The 22,171-nt window shown below is 41.2% G+C and overlaps 1 protein-coding gene across 5 annotated transcripts in view; it reads right to left on the bottom strand.

The window, feature by feature from the left end:
- NECTIN3 (nectin cell adhesion molecule 3) overlaps positions 1 to 19,501 on the bottom strand; it is a 133,388-nt gene extending 113,887 nt beyond the window's left edge. For 3 of the 5 annotated variants that reach the window (XM_043893134.1, XM_043893135.1, XM_043893133.1), the window contains exon 1: positions 19,185 to 19,483. In XM_043893134.1, the coding sequence (XP_043749069.1) occupies positions 19,185 to 19,344 (160 nt within the window). In that variant the 5' untranslated portion in view covers positions 19,345 to 19,483. Of the gene's footprint in view, positions 1 to 19,184 lie in introns of all 5 variants that reach the window. The other 2 variants (XM_043893130.1, XM_043893132.1) reach the window with 2 other exon arrangements.
- Positions 19,502 to 22,171: the final 2,670 nt, after the last annotated feature.

The following is a 22,171-nucleotide window of genomic DNA, read 5'->3' as shown; positions in this document are numbered from 1 at the left end:
CGGGAAGTTTGGACAAGTAAGAAAAATCTGAAGTATTGGTAACAGATAACAGTGATGAAATCAGAAAGGCAAATTCTTAATTTGGTTTCTTTGCACATCCATTTTTTTTCACTAACACTTATTTAACACTTACCAATATAGACCAGGGTTTATGCTGAGAAAGGACAGGAAGAGACACATTCCATGCCCTTCAGGAGCTTAAAATCACATCAGGGAAATTGTAAATAAGAGGGAAAAAATAAGTAATACTGAAAAGTAAAAATACAAGAAGCCAAAAAATTAGCTAGAAAAATTCATGTAGTAGAAGTTCATATATTATAGTGGAAAAAATAAAGCACAGATGAAGAAAGTAATTAGGAGATGTTCACCTGTGAATGTGACCTTATTTAGAAAACATACAGGTTCAATTTGCATATATATAAGAGAAGTACTAAAAGTCAATCATCTAACCAGCCATTTAAAAAAAAAAAGTAATAATAAAAACCCTACAAAAATTGTAGAAGAAAATACAGAACAGATAATAATGAAACAGAAAACAAACATGGGGACTTCCCTGATGGTCCAGGGTTAAGACTCCACGCTTCCAACGCAGGGGGCTTGGGTTCAAGCCCCGATTGAGGAATTAAGATCCCCCATGCCATGAGGTATGGGCCAAAATTTTTTTTAAAAGGGAAACAGAGCTTGGACAATGAGTCAAAGATAGATTCTTTGAAAGCTTTAATAAAACTGATTAACTTCTGGCAAGACTGATCCGGAAAAAAAATAAATAACCCTGAGGAAAGAGAAAGGGGGGCATTACTATCAGATACTCCAGGCAGTAAAAAGTTAGTTAAAAAATGTAACAACTTGAGGTCAGCAGAGGTGCAAGCAGGAAACACAAATTCCTATAAAGAGGCAAGGGTGCCAAACTGATGCAAGAAGAAAATGATTACTTAAAAAGTAAACTGGAACTAAAAATCCTTCCCATAAAAAAATTACTTCCAGTCCAGACAGCTTTACCAACAAATTCTACCAATTGAAAGAAAAAAAAAAGTATTAATCTTTATTAAACTCTTACACAGAATAGAAAAAGATGCAGCAATTCTCAATTTTTTTTGTGGGTCTAGCATGACCTTGCTCAAAATTTTGCAAGAGCACTGTAAGAAAATTACAGGCCAATTCAATTGATAAACATAGAGAGCAAAGAAAAAACTTAAAAAAAAAAAACCTGAATCCTGCAATATAATAAAGGATACATTCATCAAAACCAAACTGGGATTATTCCGGAAACACAAAGATGATTTAACATTTTTTTTTAAATGTAATTCACATTTAAAAAAAAAAAATCAAATGATCATCTTAAAATTAACATAAAGCATTAGATAAAATTAAACTCTATTCATGATAAAAATTCACAGGCAAACTAGGAGTAAAAAGAAAATTTCCAAAACTGATAGAGATTCAAAAAAAAAAAAACTACAGCAAACATCATACTTAATTTTGAAATGTTGAACACTTTTTTCCTCTGAGATAAGGAATGAGACAACGATGACTGTGGCCACCACTTTAATTCAACATCATAGTGGAGGTCCTAGCCAGTGCAATAAGCAAAGGAAAAGGAAAAAAAAAAGTGTAAGGATTGGAGAGAAATAAGGCTTTAATTATTCCTAGATGGCATGACTGTATAGATGGAAAATCCAGACGATTCAACAAAGTATTAGAAATAAATGAAGTTATTTAGCAAGGTCTATATTTTTATATGCCTATAAACAGTATTATTTTAAAATATCATTTATAATAACATCAAAAAATAACTTGAAATCTATAACTAAAGTAACTGAAAGTTTATAGCTGTGCAAGACTTCTACACACAAAAAAACTGGTTTAATGGAAAGAAAGTAAAGAAAATCTCAGAAAATAAGTCAGGTTCATTGAGTTGGAAGATTCAGTATTATAAAGATATCAATTTAATCCCACATTAACTCATATAGATTTAATGTACTTCCACTAATATCCCTGGAAGTTTTCTGTAAAAACTGATAAACTGCCAATAAATGTACATGGAAAGGAAAAGGACCAAGGTTAACCATAATAAACTTGAACAAGTAGGTTAACTTATTGCACCCGATCCAGGATATGCTATTATACACTTATAATCAGACACTATGCTATTTGTGCACAGACAGTAAAATGGACCAATGGAACAAAGAAGAGAGTCCAAAATTAAACCCAGGCATATATGGCTATTTTATTTATTATAAAGGCAGTACTGCAAAGCCAAGGGTCTTTTCCATAAATGGAGATGGTCAAGTGGATAATAAATGAAGAAAAAATATGGACCCTACCTCATTAACCACAAAAATAAATTCTAGATGTTATCATATTAAAGGCAAAATAATAAAGTTTCTAGGGAAAAATGTTTTCATAATGATATAACAGACAAAGACTTTGCAAATAAGACACAAAGAATTAATTATAAAGAAAAGGATTAGTTTTGACTACATGAATATATATTAAAGTGTCTGTCCACAGATGCCATTAATATAGTGAAAAGGCCAGAGTGGGAAAAGATATTTGCAATACATCTAACTGATAAGTGGTTCACATCTAGAATTCAAAAACAACTCCTACAAATCCATAGATAAATGACAATCCAAATGAATAAAATGGGAAGTGAATGAAAAGATACTTCACAGGAGGATATTCAAATAGTCCACAATCCTTAGATCTTAGCCATCAGATAAGTATAAACTACAACCACAATATTAAATCATTATGCACTGATTGGAATGGATGGAAAAAAAAATGAAAAGACCCTTACTCCTTGGAAGAAAAGCTATGACAAACCTAGACAGTGTATTAAAAAGTAGAGACATCACTTTGCCAACAAAGACCTGTCTAGTCAAAGCTATGGTTTTTCCAGTAGTCATGTATGGATGTGAGAGTTGGACCACAAAGAAGGTTGAGTGCCAAAGAACTGATGTTTTTGAACTGTGGTGCTGGAGAAGACTCTTGAGAGTCCCTTGGACTCCAAGATCGACTGCAGTCAATCCTAAAGAAAATCAATCCTGAATATTCATTGGAAGGACTGATACTGAAGCTCCAATACTCTGGCCACCTAATGAGAAGAGCTGACTCCTTAGAAAAGACCCTGATGCTGGGAAAAATTAAAGGCAGGAGGAGAATGGGACCACAGAGGATGAGATGGTTGGATGGCATCACTGACTCAATGGACATAAGTTTGAGCAAGCTCCGGGAGATGGTGAAGGACAGGAAAGCCTGGTGTGCTGCAGTCCATGGGGTTTCAAAGAGTCGGACACGAATGGGTGACTGAACACCAACAAACGGCTGGTGAGGCAGTAGAGCAACTGAAACTCTTAAACACTACTGGTGGGAAGTGTAAGCTGTAACAAACACTCAGGAAGACCTTTTCAACCAAACCATACATAAAACAAACCAGCAATTCCACTACCAAAAGAGTGACACAGATGGTCCCCAACTATCCATGATTTAAGTATTTTTCAGCTTTATGGCAGTGTAAAAGCAATATACATTCAGCAGGAAGTGTACTTCAAATTCTGAATGTCTCCTAGGCTACCAACATGTAGGAGGATACTCTCCCATGGTGCTGGGCAGGGAGGGGCAGGTCCCGGTCAGTCACGCCATCCCAAGGGTAAACAACACACACACCCATTTTTTGAGTATAGTAGTCAATAAATTACATGAGATACTCAATACTTCGTTATACAACAGGATTTGTGTTAGGAAGCTCAACTACAGGCTAACGTTAAGTGTTCTGAGCATGTCTGAGACAGGCTGGGCTATACAGGGGGCTTGCCAGGCGGTGGACGTGGTGAAGAATCCAGCTGCCAGTGCAGGAGATGCAAGAGACATGGGCTGGGTCCCTGGGTCGGGAAGACCCCCTGGAGCAGACAGTGTAACCCCACTCCAGCATTCTTACCTGGAAAACTCCATGGGCAGAGGAGCCTGGTGGGCTACAGTCCATGGAGCCACAGAGTCAGAGGTGACTGAACGACGAAGCGCGCGCGCTGCGTGCACACACACACACACACAGATATACACACAGGCTAAGCTGTGATGTCTGTTAGGATACGTATATTGAATAAATCTTGACTTATATTTTCAACTTATGGGGATGTAACCCCAGCATAAGTCAAGAAAGATATGTAGTGATGTTCACAGCAGTGCTATTCATAAAAGCCTCAAAATGAAAATAACCTAAATGTCTACACAACATTAAAAATGATAAATGGTTAATTCTCCAAAATCAGCAAAGAAACAGAAAGTTCAAAAACAGGCAAAACTAATTTATGATGTTGAAGTCAGAATTGTCGTTACTACTAAAGACGAGAGAAGAATTGTGATTGGAAAACAACGGGAAGGGCTTCCTTGGTGGCTCAGATGGTAAAGAATCTGCCTGCAATGCAGAAGAACTGGGTTTGATCCCTGGGTTCAGAAGATCCCCCGGAGGAGGGCATGGCAACCCACCCCAGTATTCTTGCCTGGAGAATCCCCCTGGACAGAGGAGCCTGGCGGGCTGCAGTTCATGGGGTCACAAGGAGTTGGACGCACCTGAGTGGCTAAGCACAGACTGAGCACAATAACGGGAAGGGGGCTGGGAAGCGCTGGTAAAGATTCACTTCTTGACCAGGGTGATGTTTCTGTGGATGTGTTCACTTGGTAATAGTTCTTCAGATTACATATTCTCCGTGTATACTTTTCTGTGTGTTTGTATCTATAATATATATGCACACATATGTGTATGTGTGTGTATGTATATATATATACATATGTTAACATATATTATATTAATATTCATATGTGAGTTTTAGTATTTCCTGAATTAATGTCTCAAGTCTGGTTCAACCGAGCCCACACTTCACATCTTCAAATTCCGTATTTACCTGCCACTTTAACTTGAGCCTCAAATCTCACAATTAACACAGTCAAAACTAAAATCATTACCCCTTTGTTATGAGGTGTTATATCCCCCTTTAAAAATATACTGAAACCCTAACTCCAAGTACCTGCGAGTGGCACCTTATTTGGAAACAAGGTATCTGCAGACGTAACCAAGATGCAGGCTGAGCACGTCACACTGGAGCGGGCAGGCTTTAGCTCAGCGTGGCTGCCGTCCTCACAAGGGCAGGAACACGCCAGGACAGAACCAGGGAGAAGGGCCTGTGATGAGAGGCAGTGACTGCGGGACACGGCTGTCACCCCAGGCACGCCCAGGACTGGCGGCCACCACTGGACGCTAGGATGAGGCAAGAAAGGATTCTGCACCAGGGTTTCAGAGGGAACACGGCCCTCCTGACACCTTGCTTTCAGACTTCCGGGCTTTAGAGCCAGGAGAGAATGAATCTCTGCTACCGGAAGCCGCGCAGTTTGTAGTATTTTGCTACAGCAGCCCTAGGAAACTAATAAATCCTTCCATCTGGTAACTGACTCTTCACCTCAACCTACTTTTTAGCAGGATTTACACTCTTCTCCCATCTGCCTAACACGTAATCTCCAAATGCACTAATTTTTACTCACTCTTCATATCCTGACATCATCAAGAGGTGTTGTTTTGCCTTTTAATTCTCTTGTTTTTAAAATTTCCCTTTCATTTCTACCATCACCATCCACTTACTTTCTGTTCCTGGATGGTGCCACACCAAAGTTCCCTTCCCACCACCCTCACAAAAACCAAGAAGTCTCATCGTAAAAATTAAAAAGCTTTTCTTCAACTCTCTATAGTAGACACCCATAGAGAATCTACTCTTCTGGGCTACGGGACTCAGTAGCAGAACCTGTGAACAAAAACAGAATCGCCACCTTGAGAATTCGAGCTCTAACACAGGAATTTGGGAACAACACATTCAGTCCACAATAACTGATACGTTACTCCCCCTCAAATTATTTGTTCACCTCCTCTTTCCCAAGAGCAAGTCCTACCCTACTGTTTTTTCATTATTCCTTCATTAATTTTTTTGAAAATTAACCTTTTTCCTAAACATTTTTACTAAATTACTGAGTCATCAATTTACTTTTCTTAACTACTAAATGTGTTGATCTATGAAGATTTTATTCCCAGATTATTTATCCCTTCCCTCTCTCTGATCTAATCAATGTACCTCAACCTTTAAAATTTTTTCCAGTCCCCTCCCTACTTCCACTTCCTTCCTCTCTTCTCTTCTCCCCCTCTGCCTCTCCCTCAAAGAGCTCACCTAATCCAAATACCTCAATACTGATAATTCCCAATTCCAAGTCCTTCCCTCCTACTCTCTCATAACAAATTTCTAACTACAGCTGTAAAATACATCCCAGAGGCACCACAATTAAAATGCCTCCACAAAGTTACTAGACTGATTCATTAATCCTTCTGCAGCCATGAAATTAAGACACTTGCTCCTTGGAAAAAAAGCTATGACAAACCTAGAAAGCATATTAAAAAGCAGAGACATTACTTTGTCAACAAAGGTCTGGATTATCAAAGCTATGGTTTTCCAGTAGTCATGTTTGGATATGACAGTTGAACCATAAAGAATGCTGAGCACCGAAGAATTGATGCTTTTGAACTGTGGTGTTAAAGAAGACTCTTGAGAGTCCCTTGGACAGCAAAGAGATCAAACCAGTCAATCCTAAAGGACATCAATCCTGAATATTCATTGGAGGGAGTAATGCTGAGGCTGAAGCTCCAATAATGTGGCCACCTGATGCAATGAGCCGACACTGAAAAGACCCTGATGCTGGGAAAGACTGAAAGCAAGAGGAGAAGGGGATGACGGAGGACGAGATGGTTAGATGGCATCACTGACTCAATGGACATGAGTTTAAGCAAGCTCCAGGAGATGGTCAAGGACAGGGAAGTCTGGCGTGCTGCAGTCCATGTGGCCACAAAGAGCTGGACATGGTTGAGTGAGCAACAACAGTCCTCTTAGTCACTCAAGAACCCTAAGTTCACTCCCAACTCTTGTCTCCTCAACCATGATGATACTCAGACACCATGTGATCTACTTTTCAGATCTATCCCTCCCTTCAAACATTCCTATCAAATTGCCGTCTGTCTCCACAATCCTCTCTTCCTACGTACAACTGCAATCGTTTTCCCTTTTGCTTGTCTCTCGTATCTCCCATTTACCTTTTACAGTGCTGTCAGACTACAAAATATTCTGGAATCACAGACTCAGTAGTTACCTGCTTTCAAAAGCTTCTCACTGCCTCCCACACAAACTCTAATCTCCTCAGCATCAGCAAAGTATTTAAAAATCTAAAAAAAAAAAAAAAAAATCTATGACTACCCTCCATAACAGATCATACTTGAACCACATGGAAACATTAATTCCTTCCACAGAGTCCTCAGTCCAGTGATCTTTTCAGCCTGGAATGCTTTTTTACTGACTTCTCTCAGAAATGGAAAACTCTTTAAGGTTCAGCTAGAAAATCAGGTCTTCTATTGAGTCTTTCTCAGTTAAACTCCTTCTTTTGAAGCAATTAGATACACTTCGCATTTTTAACATAAGACAATCCATTTTCCCTTGGATTATGGTCAGTTGTATTTATAAAGCACTTTACTATAGTTTAATAAGGATTTCATTTAATTTTCACAGCAACTCTGTAAAGGAGGTATCATTTAGCTAAGTGTATAAGGACTGAAGGGGCTTCCCTGATAGTTCATTTGGTTAAAGAATCCACCTGCAATGCAGGAGACCCTGGTTCGATTCCTGGGTCGGGAAGATCCCCTGGAGAAGGGATAGGCTACCCACTCCAGTATTCTTGGCCTTCCCTTGTGGCTCAGCTGGTAAAGAATCCGCCTGCAATGCGGTAGACCTGGGTTTGATCCCTAGGTTGGGAAGATCCCCTGGAGTGGGGAAAGGTTTGGACACCACCGAGCGACTTTCACTTTCACTTCACATAACAACTGAAATAGGCAAAAAGATTAAGTAACTGGGTATAAAACAGACAAAGAGAAACACACACACTATCTTCTAATCCCAAAATCTGCTGACAATTAAACTTTACATTTCTTAAAGGCAAAAGACTCCGAGGGTCCTAGCATAGCCCTTTCTGTGTAACAGATGCTTTGTGTTCTAATATTTTCTTTTCCTGTTCGACATAACCCTGTTTTACCTGTCTGAACTCAAATCATTCTTACAGTTCAAAAGTTTCATTTCCTCTAATCAGTGTTCTTGACTCTTCCAGGCCTTACTGAGCTTTTTTCTCTTTTAGGCTGTACCACAGTGGGTTTATAAGCGTGTGAGCACTTATCCCACTGTGGCATCCTCTGTACTACCCATCACCAGGCTGGTGCTCTAGCATTTGTTTCCTGACTGATGTGCAGTAGTCTCCTGTCCATCCCCTGCTTCAACTTGTAAACCTTTTATTTTTTGCATTAAAGGTACAGATCAACCGTTGTTATCTATATGTTATCATACTTTAACAGTAAACATCATTTAACCCACTCCTGAAATTTAAAGCACACGCGTCAAGAAAGCATTGTAACCGTCTGATGGAAGGAAAGTCTGAGTGACTGTCTCAGATGACTGTAGAGGGCAGCAAAGCAACAGCAGTGTTCGCTAAGAAAAAATATGTATTTTTCTCAGAGAACTTCAGATTTGTTTTTATATTTTAACAGGCGCTGTTAACATTAAAGCTTTTATTATAAGAGAAGAGACTTTTTAACATGCTATATAAAAACTTGACCAGCTACTTATTTACGTAAACATTTTCACTAGCAGTTACAAAATATAACAAATATAAACATAATCAAAGCCCACACTCTTCTATACACATATAGAAAATAAGCCTTACAAACAATTCATGGTTTCAAAATAGCCACCATAGTTGCTAAATCTTTTACAAATAATCTAAAAGTTGACAATGTTTTAAACTGAAAAATGTAAACATAATCTATCTTAAATACAGAAAGGAGTATCAATAGTCCAAAGAGTCTTATTTCTTGCTAAGCAAGATGCTTTCATTAGTATTACTAATTCTAACCTTGATGTGCCTTCTTTTTGTCATTCAACTGAAAAAGCTATACCAGCTTTAAAAGAAAAACAACAAATCTTTGACACTGTGCTAGTGTGCAACAGAAGGTAACAACTTGAAAGAAGAGTTTCTTCCTGTTATTTCAATACTAAAATTCACTCTGGTTCTAATGTGGACTAGGCAAATGAAACTGTGTCATCAAAATAATCACATATTCATAACCTTAAAATTGCTTATAGGAATGACAAGCTAATACAAAAGTTGATGCTCAGTACCACTGCATTACTTGCATATGTTTATCAAAGTTTTTGTTGGTGGTAGTTTTTTACCTCTTTTAAGTAGCTGCTACAGCAATTAACATATGCAGACTCCTGGTTAGTGAAAAATGCTATAATGCTCTAGCCCTGTGCCCTTAATGAGAAGGACAGGACTGTTAGCTACGTACCTTGTACCTTCTCCCATCAGAATTTCTTTAGTGAAAAATAGGAGAAGCTTTTTTAAAATTCTACATTTAAAATAATCTGGGTATTCCTTCTCACTGGAGAAAGAAATGGCAACCCACTCCAGTATTCTTGCCTGGAAAATTCCACGGACAGAGGAGCCTGGCAGGCTGCAGTCCATGGGGTCACAAAGAGCGGACATGACTGAACACACGGGTACTACTAAGCAGACTCACATACAAGACAGATTATTCCCTGACTCACTTAACATTACACTGAATTTATAACCATGAATGATTATCTCTAACCTAAATCAAATTATAAGTGAGTTTGGAGTTCATGACAAGGACACTTGTAAAATGAAATCTTAATCTAATCCACAGTAGCAATGACTAAATTAAATACTGTATTAATAAGTTTCAAAACCAATGGCCTCCAATGTTTTAGTAATGACAATAATGTCTATCATGGATAACTCAAAGAGTCACTATATGAAATTCATCTTACCATAGTTTTCCAATACTAACACTTTATTAATACTTTTGTTTTTCCTCTGAAATGAAACCATTAAAAAGAGTCAAGCACATTTTTAATTTTATACAATGCTCTCAAATGTTAAGTTGGAGTCCTAGCTGTGTACATCTATTTTTATATCCGCCTCTTGGTTTTTTCATGTCCTTTTCAGTAACTGCACTGGTATACTTCCATTAAAACAGAAAAGCTATCTTAAATATACCTACTCTATTTCTAAAACACAAACCCAGAATGATATGTATTATACATAGAGTGAGGTATATCCCAAAGAAACTGCTTAAGCTACATATATTTTCGGGTAAATAATACACGGCTAATATCAAAGAGGAAGAATTGCATTCCTCCTAGGTCAATTCCTCAAATTTCTCAGATTCAAAATGGGTAAGACAATGAGGACAGAATATAAAGACAGGTATAAAGACAGAACTAAAGAAAGCAAAAGGAATTTTTAGAAAAAAAGAAAAGGCAATGAAGAACATTTCTCACCAAGTAACATCTTTAAAGCCTATCAACCATTTCTAGTATATTGGATAAATAAATTCCTCCCCTATCTTGGAAAGTAGCAATAGAAAAAATGTCAGGATAGGAATAAATATCAAGTATACAAACCTCTTTAAGAATACATTCCCTATAGAGTGTTCTGTACAACAAAATTTCTGCAGCAAAAACAGGTTGTTTAATTAAACTGCAGAAAAGGATATTTTACTGAAGAATTTCTTACGCCATTAATAAACTAACGCACGCAGTGATTTTCCATGAGGGAGGGGGTTACACAGTTAGTTTTTCCCATTCCCAGATATATTCAATCACTGCACTGTTTTCCAGAAACTAGGGTTCTATTAAACACTTTGGAAAACATTGCTCTAAACCTAAAAGCATGAAAAAATGAACAGAATTTGCTCCAGGGACTAAGGATTTGAAAGATAGCTAGGATCAGATAGGAAATGAAGTCAAATTCAGAGAAGTTTTTCTAGTTATTTATTATAGCTATTATTCTGTTTTATTATCTTATTTCAACATGGAAGATGAAATCATAAGCTAAGTATTCTCTTGATACCCTTTTGTTGTATAGCAAATTTGGTCAATTCTAAAACACTTACTAACAGGGAAAAAAGCAAATGTTTGGGAGCAAAAGTTGCTCCCCAATAATGTCTCTGGCACAGGATTATTTTGAGCTGAAAACAACCAAGGACAAAAAGACAGAAAGAAACTGTGACTTTCCCCAACTGCCTAAAAAGGTTTTTTAGATAGTGGGCCTGGCATTGAGCTATCACCAGAGTTATCTATAAAAGTAAAGGTAAAGTGTAGTGGGGAATCTCTGCATGGCCTAGAGATCAGAGTCCACTCTATGTTCCCATGGTGTCTACAAGGCCCAGCAAACATTTGTTTACCAAACATTTGTTTTACAGCTTTATGTGAGTTGCCTTTCTCCCCTTGAAGTCTCAAATCACTACCTCCAGTACCCTGTTTTGTCTGTAGCCAAAGCTGGTATTTAATGTGAGGGAAGGGCTTCCCCAGTGGCTAGCTAGTAAAGAATCCGCCTGCAGTGAAGGAGACCGGGGTTGGGAAGATACCCTGGAGAAGGGAACTGCTACCCCCTCGAGTGTTCTTGCCTGGAGAATTCCATGAACTGTAGAGTCCATGGCATCCCAAAGAGTCAGACTCGACTGAGCGACTTTCATTTAAGCAGTTTCCTGAGTCTCTTCCATGTATACATGGCATCAAACTTCTATTTCATTTTCTCCTTTTAATCTGTCTCCTGTCAATGTAATTCAGACCACACAGGGGAAACTAGAAGGGCAGAGAAAAATTTCTCCCTCCCTGACACGTTAAAAGTCTATAAGCTTAAAAAATAACTTATGTTTATTCTGTAATAGGTGCTGGGATGCATACAGTGAAGCTTGAGGCAAAGTCTTTACTGCAAAGAGTATACATCATAGAACAACTCACAACTACATACTAAATAATGAGTAAAAAGAGTAACTAGAAAGAAAAAAGCTCACTGTATGAAAGAAGTGGTGAGCAAAGTATTCATGGAGAAAATTAATTTCAAACTGGGTGCTCCAGAATTGGACTAGATAAGAAGGAAGAGTAATATCATTTTAGGCCTTTTGAGTTAAGTACCACAGAAGGGCATAACCTACTTTGGAGACCACATATAGTTTAGACCTGCACTGTCCAATATGGTAATCACCAGCCACACCTGACTTCAGAATACATGAAATACAGCTTATCCAAACAACAATCTGTAAGTGTATAGTACACATCAGATTTCAAAGACTTACGACAAAAGAAAAAAAAAAAAGTAAAATATCGCAATTTTTAAATATCAACTGCATGCTAAATAACATTTTGGTTATACTGTGTTAAATAAAATATATTAATTTCTCAAGTTCCTTTCATTATTTTTTGAAAGTGGCATCAGGATAACTTAAAACTATGTATATAGTTCACAGATCTCTATTGGGACATTGATGGTTTAGACTAAATTTTATTTTGTTGTTAAGCTCTTGCTATAAAGAAATATGAGCACCCACTGCATACCTAGGATATGAGATACAGTAGTAAACAAAATAATGACCACATCTGGTCAAATCATATATAAAAATGCCATGATAAATAGTACTCATCAAGGGAAGAAACAATCAACTGAAGATGTCTCTTAAAACACAAACGCCCCAATCACCAGGCTACACTCTCCACCCACTTGCAAAATTCTTCATCCAGTAAGTCCACAGTGGGGCCTGGGATGCTGTTTCAAAAAAGATTTCCTAGTAACTAGTATTTGAACTTATCAATACACCGTACTTTTGCTGACCTTGGGTAGCTGAGCATAGTGATTTATAGATATTCCCTTGGAGAAAGCAATGGCACCCCACTCCAGTACTCTTGCCTGGAAAATCCCATGGACGGAGGAGCCTGGTAGGCTGCAGTCCATGGGGTCGCGAAGAGTCGGACACGACTGAGCAACTTCACTTTCAAGCATTGGAGAAGGAAATGGCAACCTACTCCAGTGTTCTTGCCTGGAGAATCCCAGGGACGGGGGAGCCTGGTGGGCTGCCGTCTTTGGGGTCGCACAGAGTCGGACACGACTGATGCAACTTAGCAGCAGCATACCCTCCTCCTTTTCAAAAGTTTTACTTCTGAAGAAATCTAACAGCTTAAAGTAAAGAGCCTCTACTGGTACAACAGTCAACCTATTTAAAAAAAAAAAAAAACGACTATTAAACTATTAACTTATTAACTTCCTATTAAAGGAAACCAAAGTAAAAAAAAAAAAAAAAAAAAACTGTTATAACCTCTCCTATCTATAGAGTCACAAGTATAATTAAATATCTCACAGCTACAAAATAATCATCAGAAATGCTGTCAATTCTTTGTCATTTAAACCAGTTATGAGCTGGTATGTTCTTACATACCATACCTCAAATTCCAGTTTATGAATATCTACTCACAATACTACAGGGTACTTCTTTCCTACTGATCTTAATTAGCAAACTGAATATTGGGCAATTAACAGGGCTGCAAGTAAAATAATCTCCCTGAATGCAATATTAGAGAAAACATGTAAAACTCGCAACATAAGTATGCAATACAATATCGTTTCTGAAACAGCTGTAATACTTACAATATAGCTGTATCTAGACTTACAGGAGACAGCCCTCACTAAAATTTTAAATTAATGACCATGCTGTAATAAGTGAGCCATTTAGCAAAAAACCTAAAATTCACTCTTGATAAAGATTCACAACAAGTTTTATTTACATAAATAATCAATCTATGTCAGAGCCTAAAACAGAAAATCATAAGTTTCATAAACTCAGGAAAGGATATGGGTTCAAGACAATTTCAGATGAAAACATAAAAGGTAACCAAAAGCATGACATTAATGGTGCTAAGATTTTTGGATCTAAGTTTCTGACACACTCATTACTTACTTAAAGGTTCTTTGATTTTAGCCTATATTTACATATTAATAAGCCATTATTAGGGCTTCCCTGATAGATCAGTTGGTAAAGAGTATGCCTGCAATTCAGGAGACCCCAGTTCAACTGGGAAGATCCTGGGTTGGGAAGATCCACTGGAGAAGGAATAGGCTACCCACTCCAGTATTCTTGGGCTTCCCTGGTGGCTCAGTTGGTAAAGAATCCGCCTGCAATACAGGAGACCTGGGTTTGATCCCTGGGCTGGGAAGATCCCCTGGAGAAGGGAAAGGCTACCTACTCCAGTACTCTCGCCTGGAGAATTCCATAGACTGTATGGTTCACAGGGTTGCAAAGAGTAGGACACGACTGAGAGACTTGCACTTCACTTCACTTCGGCTATTATCAATTAAATGCCACATCCTTCACAAATCATGTATTCAGTATTGCCAACTTTATGGAGACTTTAATAGAGTATAGAATACGCCATAGGAATATGTTATTTACTCACTAATTTTTTAAGGGGTAAGCAACAGAATACCAAAATACTCCTTTTTAACAAGGGTATCACAGCCAGCTTCACTTCAATCATTTTCAAATAAAAGGCAATAAGCCATAAGTTTTGTTCCTTAACTATACAGATGCAAAATGTACCTTAGAGTTGCTGAATCACTTTTTACACACACATATATACGCATAAGTGACATAAACAAGGTTAAAACAGTAAATATACCCACACTCACAAATATATTATTGACTAGCTTTTCCCATTTCTATTTTGGACAGTGTAGCTAAATGCAAAATTTGCTCTTTTTTGCTTCCTTTTAAATTTGGGTCACTTTCCAATTATATCCGTCTTAGAAGCAGGAAGATTGATATGGGCAATATATATTGTAGGCTCCAACCTGATAATACCAGTAACTTGCTAAAGTAGAAATGAAATTATGACTCCATCTTCAACTGCACAGTTTCAACTCTACACTTTCAGTATAACCACTAACATTCTAAGTGATCACACAGAACAGCCAAGTCCTAAAACATTCTCCATCATTTTGGAACCATCCAATTCCATGTAGATTCCATACAATTACACAGCTGGGTTAATTTCACTACATCCTAACATTCTGAAAACTGGTCTGTATACTTATCTGAGGTAAATTTAACAAATACTTCAAGAGCACTGACTGGGCTATACATTCAAAATAAAGATGAAAGTATAAAAAAAGCAAGTCAATCAAGTTGAAAACCCAATTATTGAAGTCATCAGGGTAAAATTTAAGAATGACAAACAGTTGGTCTCTCTTTCTTGTTTTAGTAGCTAAGTCGTGTCCACGTCTTTTGCCACCGCGTGGACTACAGCCCACCAGGCTCCTCTGTTCATGGGATTTCCCAGGCAAGACTGCTGACACGGGTTGCCATTTACTGCTTCTCTAGGGGATCTTCCCAACCCAGGGATGGAACTCATCTCCTGCACTGGCAGGCAGATTCTTCACCACTGAGCCACCAAGGAAGCCCCTAATAATAATATGAAATAAAATAAATGCTAAAATTTGAATGTATATTCCATGCATTCTGCTATTTTCTTTCATTTAATCCTCACAAGAACTCTATAAACAAGTTGATATTACCCTTTTTTGAAGAGATGAGAAAACTTAAGTTTACTGAGGTTAAATAACTTGCCAAAGAGTCACACAGCTGGTAAGTGACAATCTTTTTTCAGATTCAAACTGCCTATTTAGTATCTTAACCATAAAGTGCAGAGAGCAAACTTATACCACCTACCACAGTGACCTATCTCAGTAAGAAAATCTGACTCAACTGATTTTTTCTTAGGTAACTTTTTTCCCTCAGTTTACACTAATATCCCTATATAGTTGGTTAGGTATTCCTCTTCTGGGTAATCAACAGTACCTCATGCACAAATCTATCATAAACACCAAGCTGTCCTATATGAAAGTCGCTCAGTTGTGTCTGACTCTTTGTGACCCCGTGGGCTGTAGCGTGCCATGTTCCTCTGCCCGTGGATTTCTCCAGAGAAGGATCCTGGAGTGGGTAGCAGTTCCCCTCTCCAGGTGACCTTCCCAACCCAGGGATCGAAGCCGGGTCTTCTGCACTGCAGGTGGATTCTTTACCGTCTGAGCCATCAGGGAAGTCCTCCAGTCATCCCTTTACATTACGTCTTTATACTGAGGTAAGCTCCCTGAAGCCAGGACTCTGCCTTATTCAGTGTCCTCAAGTGTCTAACAAGTGCCATGAATAAAGCAATTTCTGAAAGTGCTGTTAAATGGTCCATCATCATATTAGATTTTTTCTTCTATAATCTTCTAAATATCTATTTAAGATAAAACCTTGTTGAAAATGGGAAGAGCTGGAACTTAGGTCAATAGTCTATCTTCTCTCTCATCGATACGACATCCCTGCTAATATTCTCTGTCCCTCAAGAAAAATATTGGAAGGGAAACTAACATAAATCTCATCACATATGAATTGATTATTGGCATCATAAAGAAATATGGACTTCCAGAATTAAATAAATGAGGTTTATCAAGTCAGAAAATGTTGAAAATCTAGTCCTCTTAACCTTTATACCTATGATTTATCAGGTTTAATACACATACACATACACACACAAACTAACCCTGACGAGTGAGAATTTCAGTTCTTCAAATAGGACAGATAATGTACACCCTTCAAAAGAGCAAATCTAATTACTTTTTTACAGTTTTCAGAATATCATGTCTACTAGTTTGAATGTGAGGGTTTTTTATAGCAGTAAAATTAGCATGACATAAAAATGATACTGTGCTGAGAGGATACTGCAAGAGTTTAGCATAGGTACAGCCATGCTACATGCAACCAGAATATCAAAAACCACAGCAAAAAGAAAAAAAGAATCTGTATGTGGTAAAAATAAGTAAAGCACTCTAATTAACAAATCATCATAGAGTCATCTCTTTAAAGCCTAAACATCTTCTCATTTCTAACAACTTCCAAAGCATTGTAACTCAACTACACTTCAACAAAATTTTATAAATAAATAAAACTAAACTCAAACATCAGTACATGCCAAAGCTTGTAAGTAGTACTATGAATGTTAGATCAATGAACAGGTTACAAAAAGAAATTTCCGTTTCCATACTTACTAAGTATCCATAAATCAGGACAACTGTGCCCTATTCAAAGACTTAATTCTAAAATAAAGGTTGATGGAAAAAAAAAACTTGTCATAACGGTTCACAAATTAGGGTGTTATAACACTATAAGCCAAAAAAAGGAAGCTCTTTAAATGAGCAGTGCACAGTAATACAAAGCTAGTGTCTGTCTCTACAACTACAAGCAGAGACAACTCTTAAAAACTTAAATTTACATCTCTCTAAATCACAGTCCATTTGCCTATACTACTTGAATTTTCAGAACTCTAAAATATCAAGCACATTATTGAGATGATTTTTTAATTCCTTTCTTCTTTCATGTGAATTTCAATGTGTTTCTTCAAAAAGTAAACACCACTTTACTTTCACAATAACTATGAAATTACCCAAATTTAATTTTCCTTGTATTACCTGTACATATTACCTTGCTTCAGTCTTCTATGGGGCTTTGCTTAGCTGGATAAACCTTTACTGCAAGTATAAATATTCTTAGTCTTTAACACAATCTGAATCAGAATAGTAAACTGTTAACATCCCCCTCCCATTTTCCTCCCACATTAAGGAGTATTCCACAAGACTTCTTAATGCAAAAGAACAGTACACAAAATTCAATCCAGAATCTTCAATATAAATAAGTAACAGCATTAAGAACTGTGTCCTGAAACCAAACATCTGAGGAGTGGACTACAGAAACAATGTAGATTAGATAACATGCCATTTATCATACTATACTCTGTAAATCAGAAACTGTCATTACAGTGCTTTAAACGTGACAGTGATTTGGTAGTGGAAATTCTCAGCCTATAAGGGGCACTCAATCTCTTGAAAACTTTGCCTTCCTCATAACCAGCTACCCCAACACACCCACAAGGTACAGGGGTATAGGATTCTCTTCTAAATCACACCATCCAAGAAAACCGCACACATCTCTTCTTGTAGTAAATACTGGTAAAACTTCCTGGTTTCTTCTAAAATTTCATTAAACGCTGACATCCAAGAGCAGATTTATGTACCAGAAAAACGTCTCAGGTAAAACACACTTTGAGCAAGCCTAAGTTTTCCTCTCCACTTTCCTGCTAAGTGGGAGTCATCGAATGAATAACGTCCTGCTGTGTTCCGGTATTACCAAAAGACAAAGCCAGTCCCCAGAGCTAGACCGGTGGCCTTAGTCTCCCAAATCGCCGCCTTCCATTAAGGATCACGTAAGTCTACGTCTCTCGCATGAAACGGAGATATTTATTTAACGATACTCTTAACAAGTAGGCTTCTAGTCTCCGATGCCTAGGAAGTGAACTTACAATGAGACCACCTCCCAAATGCGACACAACTGTAATAGAACATGTGGGAAGAACGGTAGGGAAGAGGCGCGGGGCTTATTTGACCAGAACAGCCGGGGCACAGCCAATGCAGTCAGGTATTTTACACATAAATCAAAGTCCTGAAGACAAATTGGCTCAGCTAAAATAAACATGGACAGTGAGACAGACGTCCCACAAACTGGAAGGCAGCGATAGGCTCAATGCAAAGCGATCCAGAGGCTGCCAGGGCAGAAAGGGGCGGTAGGATCGAAGAAAACTGTAGGGGAAGCTGCAGGGTGGGTTGACACGGTGCCTTCTCCCGGGTGGAAGGAGAAGCGGGGTGGGAACCCAAAGGCTTCTTTCCGTCGTCGGTTCTTGCGTTCCTAAAGGTATCTAGGCTCACAGCTCAAGTTTCACCCGGGGAAAAAATGAGGCGGCAAACGAGCATCCCATCACCTTAGCGCCAGCACAGAAGTCCGTGCTCTCTGCTTCCTCCGCGTAGGAGCGAGCAAGTAACGGTCCCGAGAGCAAACAGCGAGGGACCCCTGTCGCGCCGAGCACTCGGCGTCCGGACGGAGAACCCCGCAGCCAGACCCCGACCGGCAGCGTGGCGAGCCGCGCGGCCGCGGGGGAGGGGAGCGGGCAGTCGGCGCCTCACCCGCCGGCCCCGGCCCTTCCCCGGCCTCGCCCCGGGCGCGGCGAAAAGTTTCCAGCCAAAGTCCACGGCACCCGCTCGCGCAGCCAACCGCCGAACACAACCGCCTTCCGCACGAGAGAACGGCCCGCGCCGGCCCGGCCGCGGCGCAGGGACCCTCGGCCGCGCCTCCCCTCAGCCCGCGCCGGCGGCCGAGGTTCACCTACCACAGAGCCAGGAGAAGAGCAGCAGCGGAAAGAGCAGCAGCGGCGGCGGCGGCGGCGTCGGGGGCGGCAGCAGGAGCCCGGCCCCGGGGGGAGAAGCGGAGGAAAGTTGTGCCTTGCCGCCTCCGGGGCACAGTGGAGCCGGCCCCGGGGTCCGCGCCATCCCCCACCCTCCCCCCGGCCCGCTGGTTCTCCCGCCGCCCGGCTCCCCCGGCCCCGGTGCCTCCGGCTCTGGGCGGCGGCGGCGGCAGTGGCCTCGGCGGAAGGTCCGGTGCGCGCGTCCCTAACTCCCAGTTCTTGAGCCGTCGCCGCCGGCTGACACTCCGCCGAGCGCTCGCGGCTGCTTCGACTCCGCCGTCGCCGACGCCACTGCCGAGGCTGAGGCGGGAGCCGCCCGCCGCCGCCGCCGCCGCCACTCCCCTCCCCCCCAGCCCGGCACCCGCCCACTTCGAACTCCTGGGAACTCGGAGCGCACCACCCCGCCCCGCGCGGGAGGGGGAGAGGAAGCCGGACCCTCCGAGCAGGAGCAGGGACGCGCCCGCCCAACGCGCGCAACTCGCGCTCCCGTCTGATGCCCGAGTGCGAGCCGCGACACTCCTCCCACCCCGCCCTCCTCACTCGCCCCGCCCCTTTCAAAAAAAAAAAACCCCAAATCTCTTTTCTCCTCCAAGATAACGGGGTTTCTCCCAAAGCAGGGCTTTAAAGAGGCCAGAAAATCTGGAATGGGTTAGTAGGCCCCGCCCCTCGCGATCCTGCCTTGCCCCCCCTCCCCAGCCTTTCCAATGGTCTCGCCCACTCCGCCCTTCGCGGGTCCGCCGCGGCCCCAGCTCGGATAGAGGCGGAGGGCGGTGGGACGGTCGTGCTCGCAGCTAAGCCAGCCCGGGCGGCTTTCTCCCTCTGGCGGGGACCCGGAGGAGAGAGGGGGTGGGGAGAGGAAGGCACGATGGGGCTGCCCTTCCGTTGCCCCGGCTAAAGGTTCCTGTCTGGGAAGCTGGACGTATTCTGCGGGGCTCGTCCTCTCCCTCCTCGCCGGGGCCTGGAAGGAGAGACTTTCTCCCTCCTGCTTCCCGGGACAGCTGAGCTCTCCGAATCCCGCCTTTCTTCCCAGCCCCTCTTCCCCCTTAGCCCGCCGAGGCACGTTTGCACAGGCGTTTTTCTTGCCCCTTTCTCACGGAGGGCAGTTTGGTGAAAGGGTCAACGGAGCCGGGCAAGGAGAGGAACCGCACGAGGTCTTTTCTCGCTCTCGCTTCTCTGGCCGCCCGGCGGTCCGCTGTCCTCGCCGGGCGGCTGGCAACAGGAGGCCGTGGATTTCCCTGACCGGAGCGCCTGTAGTGCGGTGGTGTTTTTCTTTGGTTTTCTTTCATTTGCATGTTCGCACATGTGATTTTATTTTCGTTGCCTGTTTTCCTGTGCACTGATCGCGGGACAGTGACCTCGAGAAATATTAAATATTTGCCCGTGAAAGGAGCGTCTGTGATCCTCCGCGACCCTCCTTCACCCCGGTGGCTGCGCACCCTGCCCTCTTCATTTGCCCGCCACGCACTGCCCCGGTGGCTTAGCCTTGGAGCCGCAGCCACCGGCGGTTCTGGGGGGGTGGGGGACAGTTTCCACTCTCCCGAGGGGGGCTGGGGGCGGAGGACACGCATCCTCAATCCTGACACCATTAATTTTATGTTGGTCCTGCCATCGCCACCGGATAGCCACATATGTGCTCCAATAAGAATAAAGTCAAAAAAGGATGTGGCCGCCTGTCGCAGCTAAACGAAAGATTCTCTCTCGCCAAGATCACGCTGTCCTCCGCGTTCAGTCGCTAGGGCTCCCCGGCCTCCACCCACTAACTTAACGTTTTACTCACCTCCAAGACTACACGCAGGTCTACCCCTGCCCACCGCTCTTTTTTTCTTTCTTAACTTCCGCCGCCCATCCTGTCTTCCAGCGCTCGGTTTAAAGACCTCTTTTCCTCCACCCTCTTTTCTCGCTCCCTCTCCATTCCTGTCTGCCTCTGTCGTCCCCTGTAAGCCTGTCTCCTGCAACCGCTCCTTTCCATCACCTAGTCTGAATGGACTTAAGAATAAACCCTGTCCTGCGTCGCTCCAGGAGATGCCCTGATGATGATCATAACTGACTAAATGTAGCTATTGTGACATTCCTCAGCTGTGCTGACACCACCGTTTCCCTTGAGAAAAAATTCCCCCCTATTTTCACATTCCCTAAACCTAATTTCACAGTTAAATTTAGACAGAGCCCACTGCGCCATGACTAGCTAATTATGTTTAGATAGCACTTTAACACGTTGTTGATACTCAGTTAAATGTTAAACAGCCAGAATTTTAATACTGCTAGCCAATTCATTCCCCTAGTCTTTCCCTGATAGTTCCAGTCTCCAGATAAAAAGTAATTTAGCCAAGATTTGAAAAGGTGCCAAAGACTTAATATGGGGGCCATCATGCAATTGCTACAGAGACCATGAGGGATTAGGCGGTTTAGTGCTTCTCAAAGGGATGATACGGAGCTTTAAAGAATATATTTCCTCCATATTTTGAGAACTGGATTAGTATGCTCTGATTATATTCTCCTCTGACCTAAAGTGAAGGGAGCATGGAAGGACCAGTATTTTATAAACGTAATATAAAATTGAAAAGAGCACCAAGCTGGTGTTTTATGTGCATACATGCATTATGTTTTAATAATAATAATTTGTTTTAATACATCAGCTTCAGCCAGAGATGTCAAAGCAAGAAAGGTTACAATTACTGTTATACCTCCTTGAGAGCCAGAGGAACCTAGGCACGAAGTTTGCAAACTCTACAAGCCAGGTGTGGTGGTCTCACCACCAGAATCAAGTTCTTGCCTTCTAGTAGACACCACTGACCTCCAAAGATTCCTTTTTAAAAAAAGTTGAAAACAAGTTGACTAATTCAAACTTCTACTTTCTACGTGTCCAGTCTCAAATACATTCCTCTCAAATGAAGACATACCCACCTTAAGTT

The sequence above is a fragment of the Cervus elaphus genome, chromosome 31 (assembly GCF_910594005.1).
Source record: "Cervus elaphus chromosome 31, mCerEla1.1, whole genome shotgun sequence".
Classification (NCBI taxonomy): domain Eukaryota; kingdom Metazoa; phylum Chordata; class Mammalia; order Artiodactyla; family Cervidae; genus Cervus; species Cervus elaphus.
This window is presented reverse-complemented; position numbering and strand designations above follow the sequence as displayed.